Here is a 21819-nt window from a genome sequence, read left to right as displayed (position 1 = left end):
GAATTTTTTAAAAAAGCTTTGTTTTCTGATAGTACGATCGCGTCCAAAAAAATACGATGGCTTTTCGAGAATAGCTTAACACACAAAAATAAAGCTTTTTCAAAAATTCGAAAAAATTATATTCTCGCATAAAAAACCTTCATCTTTAAAATAAGATCTTGTTCATCAAAATTGGCCAATAATTATTACTCCTGGACTCGCTGTTGGTATAAACGTTGTTTTCGTCATTTTTTGCAAAGAGAAAGTTTTCTATAATGACGCCCATCGAAATTAGTGGCAAAAGAGAAACTCGCATCCATACTATTGATTTCCATATCACGTTGAATGGGGTATGTTTGTTTCATGAAGTAGCTGTTTGTTTGTGTACATAAATGATGTACAGATCTTATGAATCATTTCAAACAAAAAGAAATGCGTTTTACGATGATCGTACGGAGAAGCTTACTTGGTTCACTCTTTGAACAAATGTATCTATGGAAAAAAATAAAGAAATAAGGGAAACACATTTAACAATAAATTAATATTTAAACAATAGTGCATTCGCTTAAACGCATTACGAAGATCGAAACGTGCGAGAAATTTAAAATAATTTGATTTTATAAATTTTATATTTAAAAATTTTAATCACGGGATAATTTGTCTTACATAATATAAACAATTTAATATAATAACTTTGACAATTACCGAATTAATTTTCTCCGACACAGTGCACATCGAGACTCTTTCTAATAGTGTAAACTTATAAATTAATACTTTCGATAATTTTTATACATTTCTTTTTCTCATATGTAAATCCATTTGTGATAGATAGTAATGTCCGTCTTGAAGTTATACGTTCTAGATACGACATCGGTATATATTTGTTTCACGATAAAAGCATAAATATTAATAAATATAATTAACACATATGATAATTAATATATAAATTTGCGAATTTAATATAATATAAATCAGAAGTTAAGTGGACTGGAATTAACGAAGTGAGAAAAGTTCTAAACACTTCTGAAGAGTTACTTGTGCGAACGATAATTACGTAGCACATTAATAAGAACGAACAGGAAAGTTCTCGATCGTCCTTTGATTGTTTACATTTGTTTTTACCGATATGGATATTTACTTTCCAAATTCTCGTAATAGTATACAAAAACATACACTGTGATTACCTTTTATTTTTCTACTTTCTAGAGATTGGAAATTTGTGAACATTAGTGAAAAAATGTTCAAACTATTATCTATATCTTAATACTATCTTTCTCTCTCTCTCTTTCTCTCTATTAAGAGCATCGCTGTATTTATTTAAAAATAGATAGATTTACGTGCGATTAACAGGAACATTAGCATTTCAAATATTATTTCTAGCGTAGTACGTAGTTTTTATAATTTGTACGCTACTTGTAAAGCTAAAAAATATTAAATCGACATTATTAGAGTAGAAAATTAATTGTATGCGAATATATATGCGTGCAGGAGTTAATGATATTTATCTGTAAAAAAGATATCTATATAATCGAACATGACTAATTAACGAAAAACTATTAATTAGAATATCATTGAAGTACGAGAAAAGTATCGATATCGCGGAAATAAAGCTGGAAAATTCGAGAAGTATGACGTATCTCTACCATAGGAGAAACCAAAATGCTGATTTTATTTTCGTGTGTATCTTTTAAACAAGACAATGCCACAACTTGCAAACATATATTTGTAAAAATCGCATTTTGGGAAATTGATTGATATGTAAAATAAAAATATACGTTAAAAAATAATATATTAATAACCTATAATTAACGAGACGACGAATGTCTCCTTTAACTGATGCAACAGAACAATTCAAAATGACAGAATTGCCAACTACAAGAGGACAAAATGGATCCGAGCGCATGCGCAATACACCATCTGTCCTCTCCACCCGCCATTCTGCGAAGAATGTAATTTTTCGATTTATTATATGAAAATATAGAAATGTTAAAAATATAATATATAAGAATTTATAGAACTAACTAAACGAATACTATGTTAGTCTGAACTTATAAAATTAATGATTAAAATTCGATAGTTATAGAAATATAACTCAAAACCACGAGAAAATGTTTATGTAAATGATAGATGATTGACTTTAACTAAAATACTGACACTTTACATTAACAATAACACTTCTACAGACAAATAGATAAGATATAGTAAAAATTCAAAAGATAAATTTATTTAAATTCACAAATTTATATACTAATTATTATATTTGTTAATTATATTTATTATTATTTATGGCTTTTATTGTAATACAAATGCATATCAACGTCCTATCTAATACGGATCTAATATATATATATATATATATACTGAAAAATGTGAGTTCGTAATCTATTAAATTACTTACTCTACCCACACGAAATCAATTATGTTCGCGTGAGTTGGGAATAATCAACATAAGGTTATACACCGATACGATAGACGCATGATAGAGGATAATATTTCCCGCTTGTATTCGTAGTTCATATTTTGCCCATACCTATCGCTGAAGTCATACATTCTTCGAATATAAGATAGTAAATAGCCTTAATAAGCGTATATACCGATATGATACAATAGGCGAATAATGAGAACCATATTGCCTTTGTAGTTCATATTTTGTCCATAATTGTCGCTGAAGTCGCATATACTGCGAAGCAAAAGGTGATAAGCAGCCTTAAGAAAAAATTTATAATTTCGATATTTCTATTATAGAATTTAATTAAATGTGGTCTTTTTAAATATTTCGTGAAGAATAATAAAAGGCTTTTGAAATTTATTATCAAGTTGTTTTATAATAAAAAGTGAACCAATAAAAATTTGCTTTTTGTTGCAAATATGAAAACTAAACAAAATGCAATGGTTTGCTAAATACATTTTATGATTGGTTAAATTGGTTGAAACCGGTACTATATTCTAATCTTATAATTATTGTGGATTCGATTAATGTTAATAACAAATTTATAAAATATTATTGACGTAATATATATTACGCATATATAATCAAAATATACGTAATCTTCATCTAAAATTATTAAACGCATATTAATCAAAACCAATCATTTGTTATGTCAACTTCAACGAGTAATATGAACGAATCACAATTATGTACGTATATATTATTATTTAATATGATAATGAATAATATTAAAAATTATTTCTTTTTTTATTACAGCTGATGAACATGTATTTGTTGTTCCAAGTAGAGCTATTAAAGTTCCAGTTGATATGTCTGTTTGGGAAAAATCAGAAGCATATTTTGTAAGTTTCTTTTTTATTTTTTAACATTTATTATAAAATATTTATGCATTGATTATTATTCCTTTTTTTTTAATAAATTTTACATATTATGTAGGAATATCTAGGATTTATATTAGCATTAAATAAATCTATAGAAGGAAAATCTTTAGACTCCAAATGTGAACAATCTCCTGCAGTAGAAAATATTTTGAAAATGCTTAATAATTTAGATGAATGGATAACGCAAATACCACCAACCGAACAACCTCAACGATTTGGAAATAAATCATTTCGAACCTGGCATGCAAAGTTACAAGAGGTAAAATTATATCTTGTTTTTATATGTATTTTAATTATTAAAGTTTAATATTAATAAGTTTTTATAGGAAGGTATACAAGAATTACAGCAAGCGTTGCCACAAAATTTACACAGAGCTATACCAGAAATAATTCAGTATTTATATGAAAGCTTTGGAAATCCAACACGTATAGATTATGGGACTGGGCATGAAATGGCATTTCTAATGTTTTTATGTTGTTTATTTAAAATTAGAGCTTTTACAGAAAATGACAAAGTTGCTGTTGCTATAAAAGTATTCAATAGGTATTAGCTTTTCTGGGATATAATTTATTTGTTCTTCTTGTTTTTAAACATATATATATACATATATATTTTTTTTTTCTTAAATAGATATTTACAGTTGGTACGTAGACTGCAAATTACATATCGTATGGAGCCAGCAGGTAGTCATGGTGTTTGGAGTTTAGATGATTATCAATTTGTACCTTTCATATGGGGAAGTTCTCAATTGATTGGTAAGGAATTATTTATATATGATTAATTTTTTTTTCCATTTTAGATGATGAAAAACTGATATATGATACATAATTATATTCTATAAACATAAGATATATATAATTTTAGGCCATCCACGTATTGAACCTCGCCACTTTGTAGATCAAGATGTTATTGAATTGCATGCAAAACAGTACATGTTTCTTGGCTGCATAGAGTTTATCTCAAAGGCATGTACTTGATTAAGACTATACGAACATTATTTAAATAATAAGTAAAACAATAGATTTATTTTAATGTCGTTTTAAGTTTCAATTTTTGCTCTTAATTATGACAGATATATCATATTAGGTTAAGATAGGACCATTCGCGGAACATTCGAATCAATTGTGGAATGTGAGTGCTGTTAATTCGTGGGCAAAAGTAAATAACGGGCTTATTAAGATGTATAAAGTGGAGGTAAACTTTATATTATGTAATAACTATTAATAATAAAATTGTAATAAATCAATATTATTAAATTTATTTTGCAGGTACTATCAAAGTTTCCTGTGATTCAACATGTTTTATTTGGATCATTGTTACCAATAAAACCAGCTACTACTTGTCCCAATGCCAGAGGTGCTTGCTTTGATTCACCGGTACAACCACCATCGCAAATACATTAATAACAGCTTAATACATTTTATGAATTAGTACATTTGTTCTTTCATTTATATGTTATCTATAAAAATAATATAAACTGACCTTGTATCATATGATGATATTTAGGCCTAGATTTTCCTTAAGATTCAAGTATAGCCTGAAATACTATTTGGCAATAAATTTTAAAATGAAAGCAACAGAATTTTAATTTTTAAATAAAATATTTAAATAAATATGTCTTACTGTTATATAAATATTTAATAGATAATTATTCTTATAATATATATTATTGTATATGAACTTAGTAACTTTATGAATAAAATAGTTTTATTGTAATGTGAAAGGTGATTAAAAAATATTAAAATTTTCATTAACATCTGATATGATATTTTATTTATTTTAATAATCAAAACAATTCATAATTTTGAGTACGTATTTATATATTTCTAACTATAAGGTTATGTTAAAAATGTTACCAATCGACGCGACGTGGTCGAATGTATGCTTATCTGTGTAGATAAGTATTTCGTATTTACATATATACATTTATAAATTTGTTTTACTTAATGTTGTTATTTGTCCATAAAAATATTCTTTTGTTAGCCATAAAAGACCATTTGGTGGATATAAGTTACTTATAATTTTTTAACCAAAATTATATTTATTCGAATATCTTTTTTATCTTTATTATTAACAAGATATTTTTACAACAAATAATGTTGAAAGCTGTTATATTAATTGGTGGCCCTTTAAAAGGTATGTTAACCTAAAAAATTTGCTTTGTTGAATAATATTTTGATAAATAATATAATTAAACAATAATAATTTATTTATTTTTATAGGGACCAGATTTCGTCCTCTCTCATTAGATATACCTAAACCATTGTTTCCAGTTGCCGGTTTACCTATGATTCAACACCATATTGAAGCATGTTCTAAAGTACCTAATTTAGAAGAAATTTTAATAATTGGTTCATACTCTGCCAATGAATTATCACAGTTTATTACGGATATGAAAAGCGCCTATGGTGTAATTATTAGGTATTTGCAAGAATTTACACCATTAGGTACAGCTGGTGGAATGTATCATTTTCGAGATCAAATTCGTTCTGGTAGTCCAACATATTTTTTTGTAATGAATGGAGATGTATGTGCTGATTTTCCTTTATCAGAACTTGTAGAATTTCATAGTAAAAAAAAAGCATTACTTACTATTATGGCTACGGAAGCCACTAGACAACAATCGTTAAATTACGGATGTATGGTTTTGAATAAGGAAGGAGAAGTGGCACATTATGTTGAAAAACCATCAACATTTGTATCTACTCTCATTAATTGTGGAATATATATCACATCTCCTGACATATTTCAATCAATGGCGGATGTTTTTTATGCTAGTCAACAGCAAGAAAATTCTTTGTAGGTATCATTGATAAAAAATATTTATTAATAGACTCTATCACAATCTTATTACAGTTATATATTCTAATGTTATTAACTTTATTTTTTTCTTCAATGAGACAGACAAATAAATGGAAATGGTAGAGACCCTGCTAATATTGCATTGGAACAAGATATATTAACACGATTAGCAGGAAGTGGATGTTTATTTGCTTTACCTGTTTTAAGGTGGTGGTCACAGGTAAAAACGGCAGGATCTGCAATTTATGCGAATCGACATTATTTAGCTTTATATAAAATAAAACGTCCAAATTATCTTACTTCTCCAAATGGAAATACATGTAATATTATTGGAGATGTATACATTCATCCAACAGCTTCTGTTCATCCATCTGCTATGGTAAAATTATTCGATATTATTATAATATTGAAGTTTTTTTTCCAAAAACCGTACTTAAGAGATAGGATGTTTTTAATTCATTCTATTGTTACAGTTAGGACCAAATGTTAGTATAGAGATGAATACGGTTATTGAAGCTGGTGTAAGAATTAAAGAATCAATTGTATTGGCCAATGCGCATATTCAAGCACATACTATTATTTTGAATAGTATAATAGGAAAAGGTAGTCGTGTAGGAGAATGGGCACGAGTGGAAGGTACTCTATGTGATCCAAATCCTGACAAGCCATTTGCAAAGATGGAAAATTTATCTCTTTTCAATATTAATGGCAAATTAAATCCTTCAATTACGATACTCGGTAATAATTAAAGAATTTCATTATAATCTTATTTCATATGTTACAAACAATTGATGATTAATTTGACATTATTTCAGGCACAAGCGTTACTTTGGCATCCGAAAAAATTCTCTTGAATTCTATTGTATTGCCGCACAAAGTATTGACAAGGAATTTTAAAAATGAAATAATTTTATAAATCTTTCTTTTTTTGTATATCATTGGAAATAATTAAAATGATAATAAATGTGTGTAATAACGTTCACGCACAATTTATACATATACTAATTGAATATGTAACATCTGTAAAAAGAGAATATTATTTATAGTCAATTATTATATATATTTATCTTTGCACCATCATTCAGGTGCATGACCACCAAAATTATGATAGACTGAGGTTCAATGACTTTGTATTATATATCATAAATTTTCTAAATATAATGAAACGAGTCAGTTTTTATCGAAATTAAAAAAGAAAAAAAAATTACATAAACAAAAATTTTATACAACAATTATTTAATACTAGGATTATGCAATGGAAGTGAAAAAGATTTATCAAACAATATGAATTTACTTAATATACTTATTTATTATATATTCTATCAAAATAATTGTTTCCAACAACAATATAGTACAATTCATAACAGTTAAATAGATTGATTCATACAATAATTTTGGCGCAAATACGCTCCATATGAATAAATGATGTTTTTGAATTGTTATTATAAACGTATAAATAATAACTGGTACTAATTTCCATATCATATAAATTCTGTTGTCTGACAAAAGTACATAGTGTAAACTAAAAAAACAAAAAATAAATAATAGTTCTTCATATATACGATTTTATACAATAAAAGAATTAATTAGCAATCGGAAATATACTTACTCATGAACTGATTTGTACGATAATGTTCTGTGATATATGTTTAAAAGATAAGCCAAAACTGGTGCAGAATATGTATTCACAATTAAATACATTCCAACAATAACAGGTCTATAGGATTGCAATCCTACATAGCCTGCTGCAATATCAATATCAGCAAGACTATTAGAATTTCCCTACAAAAAATAATATAAAACAATTAAAAATAAACGCTGCATTAATTTTCTTATTAAATTCTTCAAAAAAAAAAGCATATATTAATACCTGATAAAAATAAAATACATTTCCAATCCAGGCATTTATAAATATATTAATTTCTCCTATATTATTATATTTCAATATTGAATTTATTACATAAATTACTATCAATTGTATCGGAAGTAATATTAAATTGTATGGTTGATGTAATAATGCTGATACCATAATCCATGCTTGTACAAGAAAAGATATGATATAATACAAGAAATTTGTTTTATTGCGTTTTGCTATTGAAATCAATCTGTATGCAGAGAATATACAAAATATTGTAAATAAATTCCAAAATATTAGTACTTCCTTCACATCTCTGAAAAAATTAATTATATTTTTTTTTCTTATATTTTATTTTATAATATATAATTTAAGAGATATTTACTTAGATGAAGGGTGTAATAATATAGGTATGATGGTTTGATTGTTTGTGTGACGAAGATAAATACATAGAGACAATCCTATATTCAAAAATAAACCATACCATCTATAGATTGATTTTTCATGTACAAAATCAATCCATACTAAAAGTGCAAGAGCTAAAACAAGTTTTAAAATAAAAATAAATTTTTTACTTATAATATAGATACATATGTGAATAAATAATTACCAATAATGACAAAGATTGTTATATTGATTTTTGATTCTTCTTTCATTAAATATCCTGCAATATCAGGAAGATGATTATATTTATTACCAGTACTGTTTAGCATTCGAAAGATTCTATGTCCAATGAGCAATAGCAATATTTCAATAGAGATTAGAAATTGTGTGCTATATACACGTATCCTACAAATGTAAGTTAAGATCAGATTTTTTTTTTTTTCTTTTTTTTTTTTTTTAATAATAATAATTAAAAGCTATATTAGACTTACTTGAAAGATTTCATTGTTATTATTTTGTTATTCTTACAAAGCAACAGTACAAGGAATGAAACCCAAAAAAAATACCAAGTTTGATGTTCTTCTTCCACATAACTACTGCTACCTAAACTTATAGCATGTATTAATATTCCACAGAGAAAAATCCATTTGAATGTTTTATAATTTTTTAACTAAAAGAAAAAATTTATATTAATACATATTTTAACATTGATTATATATATGTATTATCATTTATATTATATATCTTTATCAATAATTCTTACCTTTATGTTAAAATAATGATGATATTTTATTTTAGCAAGGAAGTAACAGTTTAAAAACAAAAGTCCAATAATGCTTAATATAAATACACAATTTTTTATATTATTAAAAAGAGATAAATTTAAAATTTCAAAACTCCAGAAAGAAATTATTATAATATATAACAATAAATTTGTCATAAATAACTTTAATACTTTTTTAAAAGTCACTAATGAATGATATTGGTCATGCAATAAAATCCATAAGATCTAAAATATAGAAAAATAAGATAATTCTATATATATCCATGATTATTAATCCATTGAAGTGAATAGGTCATACATACATGACATAGAAACAACATTGCTGTAATCATTAAATGCGTATCATTTTTTAACATATTTTTTACTAATATCTCTTTCATTTCATTAAGTGCCGAACGATACGCAGCTATAACATCATATCCTGTTTCATACGAATTATTAACTGATTTTAGCCAAGCAAGATGAAGTTTTACTGCATCCATGTATTTATGATGAGCATCTGTAAAACTAATTTTAAATGCAAATTTTTGAAGAAAAAAAAAAAAAAAAGAAAGAAAAAAAAAAAAGAAAAAAAGAAAAAGCTTTTTTATTTGCTATAGATATTACGTAATAGACTCACATTGAAAGTTGTAGTCAGTCAATTTTTTGAATTGAGTGTGAACTTGTTTTGCATTGTAATAAAGTGCAAATAATTTTCTAGAGATAGGTAAGTTATCTAATAAATCTAATGTCACACTTCCAAAATTGGAATGTGGTATAGGTAAACCTAATATCACAGATAATGTTGCTGCTAAATCTAATTGAGCTATTTTTTTTGGTCGAGTATGCGATTTAGAACAATTTGCTCCAATTGCAATGACAGGTACTGTAGTTTCTTGTAACGTTGCACCACCATGACCTCCAGAATCTTTCATACCATGATCTCCACAAATTATAAACAAAACAGGATTACCATTTTCATTCTGATAAAACATAAAATCTTGAAATAATTCAATCAATAATATAAAGAAATATTGATTAATATTATTATCGATTTACCCAATGTACAATTTTTGAATATATTTGTGCTATAATATTATCCATTTCAGTAAGTTTTGGTTTGATTAAAGAACTAAATGGTCCAGTTACATGCCCAATATGATCTAATCCTAGATAATGGAGAATCATTATTGACCAATCATTATTATGAAGTTCATCATCTATATGTCTTGTAACATTATTGTCTACCTAAATGTATTATATTAGACAGTTATAAATAATATAAAATTTCGTTATACTATATATCATCAATTATTGCATACCTCTGTAAAATCGGTAACAAAAAATGATGTAGTACCATCATAACGTTTAAATATCGTAGGAAACAATTTCAGCCAGGTGTCATCTCCGTAAAATATTAAATCATGTTCATGAGTCTTTGCTTGGAGTAAAATATTGTCAATTAATATAGGCTGGCTTCCCAGATTTAAAACCATGTCAACAAAAGTTGGTACTCTTCCTGTTGTCATTGCCTATTTTTGTTTAATACATTTTAATAAAGATACTTGATAATATTTTTTATTAAGATAAAATTATAAATTTAATTATATATACTTTTATTCTAGGCATTGTCACCGTTGGTGGTTCTACTTTCGCTTGCAATAAACATGCAAACGAATTCTCTATAAGTTTATTTGTTATTGGCATAGCAGCTTTTCCAATTGAATCTGATACAAAATCCCAACGAAATGCATCGATTACCATAATTATAACTTTGTTCACTAATGGTTTATATAAAGTATCTCTTTCTATCCTAAAAGATAAAAAACACATTTACAACTAAATACACATTTACAACTAAATTTTTTAAATGATTTATATTTTTATTCAAACCTAGACAGAGAACATACCTTATGTTATTTATAAAGTGTGGTATATCATTTATTGATGCTATGGTATTATCATAATGTACTATAGGAAAAAATCCATAAATAAATAAAGCAGTAGAAAAAATTCCAACAATTAATGTATAAATTGATCTAATATTCTTATACATATTCACTTTTGTGTTAATAAAAAGTATAAATATTTTATAATATTCTGTAGATTACTTGTGTGTCAAGATTTCTATGATTGGATTCGATAAAAGATTGCGGAAATAACTGAAAGTCTTTCAAATCTTTTTTTATTCGCAATTAAAGTGCAAACTTTTATTATATTATGTTATAATCAAAGATAAAATTTTTAATATTATTGTAGGTTATGTCATCGAAAACAGATAAATTGATAATAATTCGTATTTCCCGCGTTTTAACGATAAATGAAAGTAATATTCGGAAAACAATTGTAAGTGACTTATCATATTGGTTATTTTCGTTGTTGATAATATTATATTCTATATTACATTATATATGAAAATATTTGATTCTTTTATTTTATTATTTTATAAGAACAATTTTTTTTATCACGTTTCATAATTGTTCTTTGGTATTAATTTTTGTTCTATATTATTTTTCATTCAAACTAATTAGTAACCAATTAAAAACGTTAGATTCAAGTTTGCAAAAATTTCATTGGATGAATGAAATGCCTTATCCTTATATAAATATATCTAGTAGACAATATAAAATAAATGTAAATATTCATTATTTAAATATTTTATTAAAAGTATAATCATTTTATTCGTTATTTTGATAATGTAATATAATCAACTCTATTGAATAGTTGAAGTTTTATAATTTTTTATAATCAATATTAAATTTTTATAAATTAAACAAATTTAATTTAATAAATAGAAATCTTATAGGATCTTTCTTTTATAATAAACATTATTAGAGATATATATTAATGGAATATTTCTGATTATTAGAATGTTTTAAGTTAGTTTGAAAAATGCGATGTATATTGCCGATTGATACGACAGGTGTGACGTCACATCGCCGCCCCGTGATGCATATTGGGAAATGGACCTGCCATCTTGAATGGCATGGCCCAGCTACACAGTGCGTGATAAAAAGACATGCAATTTATCGCGAAGCGCTTTATACTTTGCCACACGAAAGTGTATAAAACTTAGTGACTGTTCATCGAGCGAAATTTTTGCACGATGGAAGCGGTCAAAGCATTTAACGCAGAGGTAAGAATAAGATTTCTCTAGGTTTTAGAGGTCATCGTCGAAAAGGCAATCCTCCCTCTCTTTAGACTTTACAGGGACGTCGCGTACATCAAATTATTATTGTTGATATTATGTTATGGACAATACTTTTTATATTATATTTTCCCGAAACAAATATTTTCTTTTAAAAATACAATGATAAGTTATATATCCTGGAGACGCTAATGATACTCTGCCATTACTTTATTTTTCTTGTTTTTCTAACGTAAATTAAAAAAGTTTAATTGGATAATTAGACTATGTCAATAAACAAATAGTTTACATTAATTATTATTGCTATATTATCTGAATCATTAAATATTTGATTTACTTAAACAAATAAAACTGTGACATAATTGTAATATACGTATGTATTCCATATAGATTTCATTTTTCAATTTTATAATTTTAACAAACAAAACTTTGTTCGATTAAATCCCATTTTGCATTTATAATATCGCGTATTCATTCGTGAAATATTAATTAGATTTTAATTTTTTCTTTCATTTGTACAAAATTTTAAGCAATCTTTCTAATATTAAAATTTATTTCAGCTTTCTGCGCTGTATGATGTTAAACCGCCAATTTCCAAAGCTAAAATGAATTCTCTTACACGCGGAGCTATTAAAGCAATAAAATTTTATAAGCATGTTGTACAAAGCGTGGAAAAATTTATTCAAAAAGTAAGTTTAATTAATTGTTTATTTAACAAAAAAAAAAATATATATATATAAATATATGTGCCCGTATTCATTTATTTGTTTTCAGTGTAAACCGGAATATAAAGTGCCGGGATTATACGTAATAGATTCAATTGTAAGACAGTCAAGACATCAATTTGGAATGGAAAAGGATGTTTTTGCACCTCGTTTTGCAAAAAATATGCAAACTACTTTTCTTAATCTTTTAAAATGCCCACAGGAAGATAAAAGCAAAGTTATACGTGTATTAAATCTTTGGCAAAAAAATGCAGTTTTCCCTCCAGAAGTCATACAACCACTTTTTGATTTAGCTGATCCCAATCATCCTATTCATAAAGAACAACCAGTTAACGCAAACGGTAAATATTTTTGTTTGTATGATTTTTCACAATTTTGGAATCATGTTTTATATTAATTTTATTTGTAGGTACGTTGAACGCATCATCTGGTAATAACCTGAGCAATATTTCTGCAGTAACAAAGACTCCTCCATCTACCGTAAAAGTTGTTGCAAAAGATCAGAAATTATTTTCTTCCACTAAACCGATTGATCCAGTATGGCTAGCACAAACAAAGATAGAAACAGCTAACATAGTTAGTACAAATGATTTTATGGAAATAATTTAATGAGCTAACATAGGTTTAAATTAAAATCTAAAAAATGTTGCATTGTGTATAAAGTTAACAAAAATTTTTTTCCATCTTTTTAGGGGCAATCTAATGCAAATCAAGTTGACTCATCGTTTCTTGATCAATTACAACATTTACAACAACTCTTGTTGAAGAAGCAAGAGGCTACAAATGAATCGAAGACTTCCGTAAAATTTGATAAAAAGCTTTTGGATTTTGATTATGGAGAAGAAGAAGATGATGACGTTGTGGTTGCAAGTTCCCCTACTACTGCTACCACTGCTGCATCTCAACATAATGCTGTATCCACAAGTAATAGTTTGGAAAGTCTTGGATTGCTATTGACAAATCCTGAGGTATTAATGTTTTTATTCTTGGTAAAAGGATGAAAATATATTTACAAAAGCATTCTCAATATTTTGGTAATTGTTATTGTATTTTATTTAGTTAAAATATTATCGTATATAGGTACTTAGGCAACTACAGACATTACAACAAACAATGCAAGGAAATATATCTTCTTCGCAACATGAAATGGAAGAAAAAATGCGTAAATTGCAACAGATGAAACAACAAGAGGAAGAATTTGATAAACATTTGGCTCAAACTGTTCCTGTATGTTACTAAAACATTGAAATATTTTGGATAAATTTGAAATAGTCCTAAATATAAATCATGTTTTTAGAATTTACCTTTTGCATCAGAATGCGAGCTGAAACCTACAGACATTCTGAAACCAAATCAACAAAGTACATATTCAACAAGTACAACTACTGGAGTTATTCAAGATATGAGCCAACCACCGCCTGGTTATCCTCCAGCTATGCCATATGTTTCGCAACCTTTGTCAAACATGAGGCAAATAAATCAAACTGGTCATCAAAATCAAAAAAGTCCTTTACTCGACGAACGCCAAGAGTCACAAGATTTTTCTGGGTAATTTTTGCATGATACTAAGCAATAAAAATATAAATGAATATATATATATATATATTATATTCTCTGTAAAAAATAATTAATATATTCATGTTACAGAAATGGTGCAAGACGCGATAGTAGTAGTGTTGAAATTGTAAATTGTGATAATACTCGATCACAAAGTAGATCGCCTGAGAGATATAGACATCATAGTCGGTCTAGATCACCTCGGCATAGAGATAGAGATAGAGATAGAGACAGAGATAGAAAATCTCGATCTAGAAGTAGATCAAGAAGAAGAAGGTAAGTAGTTTTATAGATACATACAATATATCAATTTGATAAATTCGTAATTATATAGTGTAAATTAATTACTCTGATATTTTTTTTTTTTATTATAGATCACGATCTAGAGATAGAGGCCGCGATAGAAAAAGAGATGACAGTCGAGAAAAAATGACCGAAGAGGAAAGAGAAAAGGAAAGAGAACGTCGTAAGCGTGGATTACCTCCGATAATTAGAGATAAATTAAGCGGTACGTTCAAAACCTGATTTTATATCAATAATATTTAATCATAGATATATCAGGAAAAAAAAAATGTTCTTGTAGTTTGCAGTACAACACTTTGGGTCGGTCACCTTTCTAAATTAGTACATCAGGAAGAGTTATCTGACACATTTGGAGAGTTTGGTGACATTGTTAGTATTGATCTCATATCACCTAGGGGTTGTGCTTTTATTTGTATGAACAGAAGGCAAGATGCATATCGCGCTCTTACAAAATTAAAGAATCATAAAATGCAAGGAAAAGCTATAACTGTAAGTTTATCATTTATAAAAAAAAAAAAAAAAAAAAAAAAAAATGTTATTTTAAAAAATTAAATTTTAATATTATTGAAATCATATTTTATCATTTTATAGTTAGCATGGGCTCCAGGTAAAGGAGTCAAAGGAAAAGAATGGAAAGATTATTGGGAAGTAGAACTTGGTGTTAGTTATATTCCATGGAATAAGTTACTTAATATTACGGATCAAGATCTAGAATTATTGGAAGAAGGTGGTATGATAGATGAAGATACATTACCACCAAATTTGAAAGGTATATATAATTATTCGAATTTTGACAAATTTTATATGAATTTATAAATACGCATTTTTTCGTTTAATATTAAAAATGCAAGTTAATCCAATTATATATAACGCGTTTGTATATAATGTAAAATAACTTGCTAAAGTAACTTTGAATATCTGAGCCAATTTGGATAAATCAATATTAATTTGGTCAAGCAAATTCAAAACATTTGTTTCAAATATAATATTAATATATTATTGACAAATACTTGTTATATAAATCGTTATTTATGTTTATTCATATTACAGGAAAATTGAAGCATTCTGGCGGGAATATAGATATCATGCAACATCAATTACAAATGCAACAACAGGCGTTAGCTGCTGCATCGGTAATTGGTGCTCCAATTTCAACATTAACAAATGATATTGTAAATGTTATAAATATTTCTAATGCTTCTACTCAACAGCAGCAACAGCCGCAATTAGTTGATACCAGCCAACCACCGCCAATACGACCACCAACATCAGCTGCACTTTTGCCTCCTCCGAACACACAATTACAAATGATGCCATCAGCTTTTACAATGACTGGTGTTCCTCGTAAGTTTTATTTAAATTCAATTATTAATACACATTTTAATGTCGTAAATTTGTTGTAATATGTAATTAGCATGTGCGCTACTGGAATTGATAATTGTAAAATAATACAAGACAAAGTTGTATCTTAGTTAACACATTCCTAGTATATTTTGATACAACATCAAATCATGATAGGTATGATAGGACCTATGGGTCTCCCTATGGCACACAGTTTAATGCCTAATGTTCCAATTGGAGTACCTCCACCCAATATGCAAAGTCTCTTGGGACCTCCAGGAATGATGCAGACTATGCTGACTCCTCCTGTCAATTCTCCATTTGGTGCAAGCGTTGGTGTAGGTCTTTTAACACAAATTCCATTACCTGCACCAGCTGCACCATCGGATAAACCAAATTCAACTGGTATGTGATTTATCCGTTTTATAATCTTCGTCAGACACGTGAATCTTTTATAAAACGTTTATGATCTAGGGATGCCACACAATGTTCCACCGATAGGAGTACCTCCACCTACCTCAGAAACAAACATACCAAATCTACCAATGCTTCGTCAGTCTTACGGAGTAGGGCCAGCACCGCCGATGCAAATGCAACTACCTCAACATCACTCCGATGATATGGATGTTGAAATGGAAGATGCCATGCCACTGAACGTGAGCAACAACACTTCCAAAGAGAAACCAAATTTGAGTGATCAGCTTATAGCGGCAATGAACATGGGTGCAGGCACAAGTGACAATAGGCTAGAAAATGATCAACAAAATATCGATTATAAAGAGAGAGATAGAGATCGTGAAAATAGAGATAGAAGGGATCGTGAACGTGACAGAAGTGATCGTAGTGATGTCAATGATTCCAGGATGGATCGTGGAAGAGACAGAGGCAGAGGAAGAGATCGAGGTCGTGATCGCCGTAGAGATACAAGAGATGGAAGAGAAAGGGATAGAGATGATAGGAGAGATAGAGATAATAGAGATATAAGAGAAAATCGTGATAATTCTATGAGGCATTCGGAATGTTCAAATATATCAAATCAAAATCTTCAAGATAACGATGCTATAGCTAAGAAGGATGGGAAACCAAGTCTTGCTGAACGATTGAGACAATTAGCAGATGGTACATTGCCAATAGACGATCGTATGGATAGAAATATTCGAAGCAATAGAACCGAACGAAGTAACGAGAGAACAGAAAGAAATTTCGAAGAAAATTCTGGAACTCGAAGACCGAACGATATGCCATTGCCCTTGATGGATATACCAAAATTTGCTGGTAATGTGCAAGAACGTGTAGATTTTCCTCCCAGAGGACCTGACTTCCGAGGTGGCCCACAAGATCCTCGAGATTATCAACAAAGAAATTTAACGGATAGAGATAGACAAAATTTTCAACGGGGATCTACTGGACCATTAAGGGGATCCCAGATAGATGATTTTATGGATCCAAGAATGCAACCTGGAAGATTCCAAGATGATTTTGAAAACAGATTAGGGCATAATGGTCCACGATCGGATGAATTTACGCCTAGATTAGGACCATCTAGAGAAGATTTTGATCGGTCGGATATAAGGAATCGAAGACCAGTTGAAGATTATGAACGAGATCGTTTCGAATATGAAATGCGACGCGATGGTTTTGATCCACGTTTGCAGGATGGTTTTGATCCAAGAAGTCATGGCGAACGACCAGATTTTGATCCGCGAAGAAGAGATTTCTTTGGAGGTCCGATGGAACCTGTTTTTGGAATACCACCGATGATGGGTTTGCGAGGCCCGAGGGGCCCTGTAGGACCTGAAGGATTTGGCCCACGTGGCTCTGGCATGGGATCAAGAGGTCCAGGTAAGTTTTTCAATGTTATTAACAATATTTCTATGTATATGCGTATGTATATTTGTCATTTATTGTTGAGCACTTTCTAAACACGTACTGCTTCAGGACCTTTAATCTTCCATCCTCGAGGTATGGGTCCACGAGGAATGAGAATTCGGCCTCCGTTCGGACCACGCGGACCCCCACCGTTCGATCCTAGAGAAGCTGATCCATTCTTCCGGCCACCATTTGATGATGTACGCGGCCCACCAGGTCCACACATGAGAGCGTTCGGTCCTATGGGTCCGCCAGCTATGCACGGTCCCGAAGGACCTTGGAGGAATCAAGAAGGTGGAGCACCGCCAGGCCCATGGACATCCTCTCAATCTAGTAGTACTCCGGAAACTGATAATCACAATCAGAGAGAAAATCATCTTGCACGAGACAAACAAAAAGGAACAAAGCATACAGATTATAAAAACAATATTTCAGATAGAGAAAGTCGTAACAGAAATAGGAAATCAAGATGGGGTAATGTAAGTCCCCCTATAACGGAAAATACAGACGAAGCGACATCCACTGAAGGAATTGATGATAAGACGGACCTAACACAGGATGGAAATTTCGAAAATATAGAACCTAAATCGGAAGTAATTACCGAATACAGTCAATCAGTACAAATGGAACATGATAGTCCTGCTGACAGAGAGCACATTGAAGAACAGAATGACGTTCATCATTTAAAAATTGAACAAAGTGAAGAAACCAATAACGAACTACATGAAAATCAATATAACGAAGAAGAACAAAGTAGTTCCTACCAATCTAACGTAGACGCATCTTCTGGCAATGATGTTGAACAAAATCAGTGTAATGATGACAAACAATGTGAATATCAGACAGTCAGTCAAACAGAGGACTCGTCACAGCAATGTGTAGAGCAAGTTGAAAAATCTGAGTGTGTGAGTGAAAATAATAGTGACCAACAACCAATTCTGGAGCAAGTAGATGCTTTGTAAAAGGTTCAACGTTTGAGGACTAACCAAAGTAAAGCAAAGAGAATCTACGAATAGATTCATGTAAAATATGATTCCAAACAATACTTTGTACATAGAGTCATGTTATTACGCAGAAAGTGAAATGAATTTGATTATGTGGACTTGGAGTACTAAACTCTGGAGTGGTGAGGGAGCTGTGGGTCCAGTGAGTTCTTTTAGAAAGTCTTTTTTTAAAGTATTCATTTAAAATACATACGGATTTTAAGATTTCTTCCTGTATAAAAAACAAAAACAAAAAATGCTGCTTAGATCTTGCTGTGATAGTGAACACAGGACCTATCTATTATGTAAATATACATGCAAAATGCAAGTAAAGTCTTAGGGATTTCTTCTTAGATAACTATAAAATTACATATTTGCCATCTGTATTAAATGCCAGTTAGTTCTTCATAATCTCATTAAGGACTTGGATATAGTTAATTTTGAATCATACATCAGGTACTGTACAGCGAGAGTATATCGTACCTTATACTCTAAATAACTATTAATTTATTGAATTGTACATACTTTTATATTTTCCTAGCAGAACAAATGAATGAATATATTGTGCTAACGGTCATTGCTAAATCAAAGAAAAAAAAAAAAAAAAATAATAAATATTTTATATATACTGTCTTTGATAAAAAAATAATGGCCTTCTCATTCCGATTTGTGCGTAGCTCCCAGTCTTGCAGTTATCATTAAAATTGAAAAAGCTATGTATTAAAATTACGATCAGTTTGCCATGAATTGTTATAAATTATTAATATGTAACCATATATGTGTATGTATATATGTGTATATATATATATATATATATACACACATATATATATATATACATATATAGATTTGAACTTTTAATAAGTTTAAAAAAATTGTTACATATTCCTTTACTGGTCCCTACAAAATTTATTTTTCTATTTAAATGTAATGAAACACAAGCGTATTACTTGTCAATACTTTGTTATTTCTTATTCATGGCACAAATTCATTTTATTCTGCATGAAATTTTTTCTATTTATCGTAAAATGAAATAAACTACAGAATAAACAATATAATAGGCAATATGGTATTGCATTAATGAAGCAAGTAAAATGAGCTCTGGATTCCGTACATACAACTTGGTTCCTGTGTTCACGCACGCACGTTATTGCACGCCGCAGCGATGGAAGACTCGTGCTTGCGCTCAAACTGAGTGACAAGTACAAGGTACTGTCTACATTATATTCACATAAACTAGTCGAAGAATGTGACACTGACTATTCAAAAAAAAAAAAAAAAAGAAAAAAAAAAAAGAGGAAAAAAAATTTGTTTAAATCAATATCAGCCCGCACCACTCCAGACCAAAGCCCATTTTACATATATATGTATGTGTGTGTGTGCGTGCGCGCGCGTGTGTGTTTATTATTATTATCATTATATATACATACATACATACATGCATATGTACTACATAGTGAATTATTGTGTATCTCTCTAACAATAGGATAGTGTAATTGCTTACAGCTCAGAGTAGCGTTACGTATTGACAAATGCACTTCCATTATTAAAAAGAAAAAAAAAAGAAAAAGAAAAAAAAAAAAAGAAAAAGGAAAAAAAAAGTATCCCGAAATTTAAGCAATGCATAGTTTTATAACAAAATGTAAATCATTTTGTTTTTTATTGATTGAGAGGAGTACATTGATATAATTCACTCAAAGTTTATGGCAATAATTTTTCTAACGGTTCATATAGAAATTTGTTTCTATATGAACAATACTTTCCACTTTGATGTTTATTTTACTTAGAAATAAGATACGTATATAAGCATTTTGCTTTTTTTTTTTTTTTTTTTCCTTGCTTTACTTTGTATTTTCAAGTTTTTAGGTACTTGCATATGTGTGCAAGTAAAGATACAATATATTTGTATCTGAAAGATAATTATGCACGTACAGCTTACTAAAAAATATATAATACATTTATCAGAAGTATTAATAAATAATGGATTCAAGAATGAGAAGAAAGAGAATGTTAATAACAATATTAATTTAAGTTATATAAAAAAAAAAAAAATGGGATACGAATATATTACTTATATTATGTTATTTTAATGTCTTAATTATTCTAATCATATTAGAACAACTCTAACATGATTATTTAGTGAAAGAGTGTATGAATAAACTCGATATTCACAATGATTGTCTTAGATTTTTTTCATAGTTTTATTACTTATCTTATTAATTTACTTTACGAACTATTATACAACAATATTTACAACCTTAGTAAATGCTCGGAGATAAATTTTTACTTGATAGAAAAGTTTTCAAAAGTACACTGGAGTGGTGTATGGCACTACTGAGATAGGATTCATATTACTCTTGGAAAACGTGCTAAAGTTCATTCGATACATCAAAAATATTTACTTTTATATTGACATTATAATACATCCAAAAGAGATAAGGCTTTTGTTTTCATAAAAGTAAAATATTATAACAATCAGAAAATTATAGTATACGCACAAGATTATAATATCATTATATAGAGTACTATATATATTTTTATTTTTACATTGTATATGCTTGTTTAATAAATAAATTAAAGTTAAATTACTGAATGTCTAAGTTAATGATTTAAGATTTTCAAAATATATTTTATGTTTTCATATGCGTAATATGAATCTGTATCTTATAATATTTTATAAAATTTCACACAAAAATAAGATAATTATTAAGCTTAATCACTAACACATGTACCCGTTTAATATAATTTTCTTTCATCTTTAACCATGCATTTTTCAATA

General features: G+C 28.6%; 4 protein-coding genes across 13 annotated transcripts; 3 read left to right on the top strand and 1 right to left on the bottom strand.

Moving 5' to 3' along the window:
- Nucleotides 1–2632: 2632 nt before the first annotated feature.
- Nucleotides 2633–4988, top strand: LOC124947139 (serine/threonine-protein phosphatase 2A activator-like). Of its 3 annotated transcripts, none has more exons than XM_047488871.1 (8): nt 2633–3117; nt 3185–3270; nt 3365–3568; nt 3636–3853; nt 3941–4065; nt 4175–4275; nt 4397–4468; nt 4579–4988. In XM_047488871.1, exons 1-8 carry the CDS (start codon nt 3078–3080, stop codon nt 4711–4713), a joined length of 981 nt encoding a protein of 326 aa, XP_047344827.1. In that variant the 5' UTR covers nt 2633–3077; the 3' UTR covers nt 4714–4988. The 3 variants fall into 3 exon arrangements, with proteins under 3 accessions (XP_047344827.1, XP_047344828.1, XP_047344826.1); XM_047488870.1 differs by having other exon boundaries at nt 2634–3117; nt 4397–4504; nt 4579–4984; XM_047488872.1 differs by lacking the exon at nt 4397–4468.
- Nucleotides 4989–5141: 153 nt separating this feature from the next.
- Nucleotides 5142–7763, top strand: LOC124947138 (mannose-1-phosphate guanyltransferase alpha). Its single transcript, XM_047488869.1, has 5 exons — nt 5142–5446; nt 5533–6109; nt 6215–6491; nt 6586–6850; nt 6928–7763. Exons 1-5 carry the CDS (start codon nt 5407–5409, stop codon nt 7026–7028), a joined length of 1260 nt encoding a protein of 419 aa, XP_047344825.1. The 5' UTR covers nt 5142–5406; the 3' UTR covers nt 7029–7763.
- Nucleotides 5927–11577, bottom strand: LOC124947135 (GPI ethanolamine phosphate transferase 2). 6 transcript variants are annotated; one of them, XM_047488864.1, is made up of 14 exons: nt 11177–11576; nt 11025–11085; nt 10729–10927; nt 10437–10646; nt 10174–10362; nt 9755–10097; nt 9438–9634; nt 9115–9360; nt 8843–9021; nt 8578–8756; nt 8353–8506; nt 7983–8283; nt 7722–7894; nt 5929–7634 (listed from the first exon to the last, which is right to left on the bottom strand). In XM_047488864.1, exons 3-14 carry the CDS (start codon nt 10876–10878, stop codon nt 7403–7405), a joined length of 2553 nt encoding a protein of 850 aa, XP_047344820.1. In that variant the 5' UTR covers nt 10879–10927; nt 11025–11085; nt 11177–11576; the 3' UTR covers nt 5929–7402. The 6 variants fall into 6 exon arrangements, with proteins under 6 accessions (XP_047344818.1, XP_047344820.1, XP_047344821.1 ...); XM_047488865.1 differs by having other exon boundaries at nt 11226–11576; XM_047488862.1 differs by having other exon boundaries at nt 5927–7634; nt 7983–8217; nt 11025–11577.
- A 508-nt stretch (nt 11578–12085) lies between these two features.
- LOC124947134 (SR-related and CTD-associated factor 4) lies at nt 12086–21217 on the top strand. 3 transcript variants are annotated; one of them, XM_047488860.1, is made up of 16 exons: nt 12086–12250; nt 12823–12951; nt 13037–13328; nt 13397–13563; nt 13680–13955; nt 14068–14214; nt 14285–14535; nt 14635–14820; nt 14919–15052; nt 15128–15336; nt 15439–15616; nt 15898–15980; nt 16062–16191; nt 16366–16593; nt 16663–18030; nt 18127–21217. In XM_047488860.1, the coding sequence occupies exons 1-16, from the start codon at nt 12221–12223 to the stop codon at nt 19017–19019; spliced, it is 4701 nt and encodes a 1566-aa protein (XP_047344816.1). In that variant the 5' UTR covers nt 12086–12220; the 3' UTR covers nt 19020–21217. The 3 variants fall into 3 exon arrangements, with proteins under 3 accessions (XP_047344816.1, XP_047344815.1, XP_047344814.1); XM_047488859.1 differs by having other exon boundaries at nt 16059–16191; XM_047488858.1 differs by having other exon boundaries at nt 15898–16191.
- Nucleotides 21218–21819: the final 602 nt, after the last annotated feature.

Source organism: Vespa velutina, chromosome 2 (assembly GCF_912470025.1).
Source record: "Vespa velutina chromosome 2, iVesVel2.1, whole genome shotgun sequence".
NCBI lineage: Eukaryota > Metazoa > Arthropoda > Insecta > Hymenoptera > Vespidae > Vespa > Vespa velutina.
This window is presented reverse-complemented; position numbering and strand designations above follow the sequence as displayed.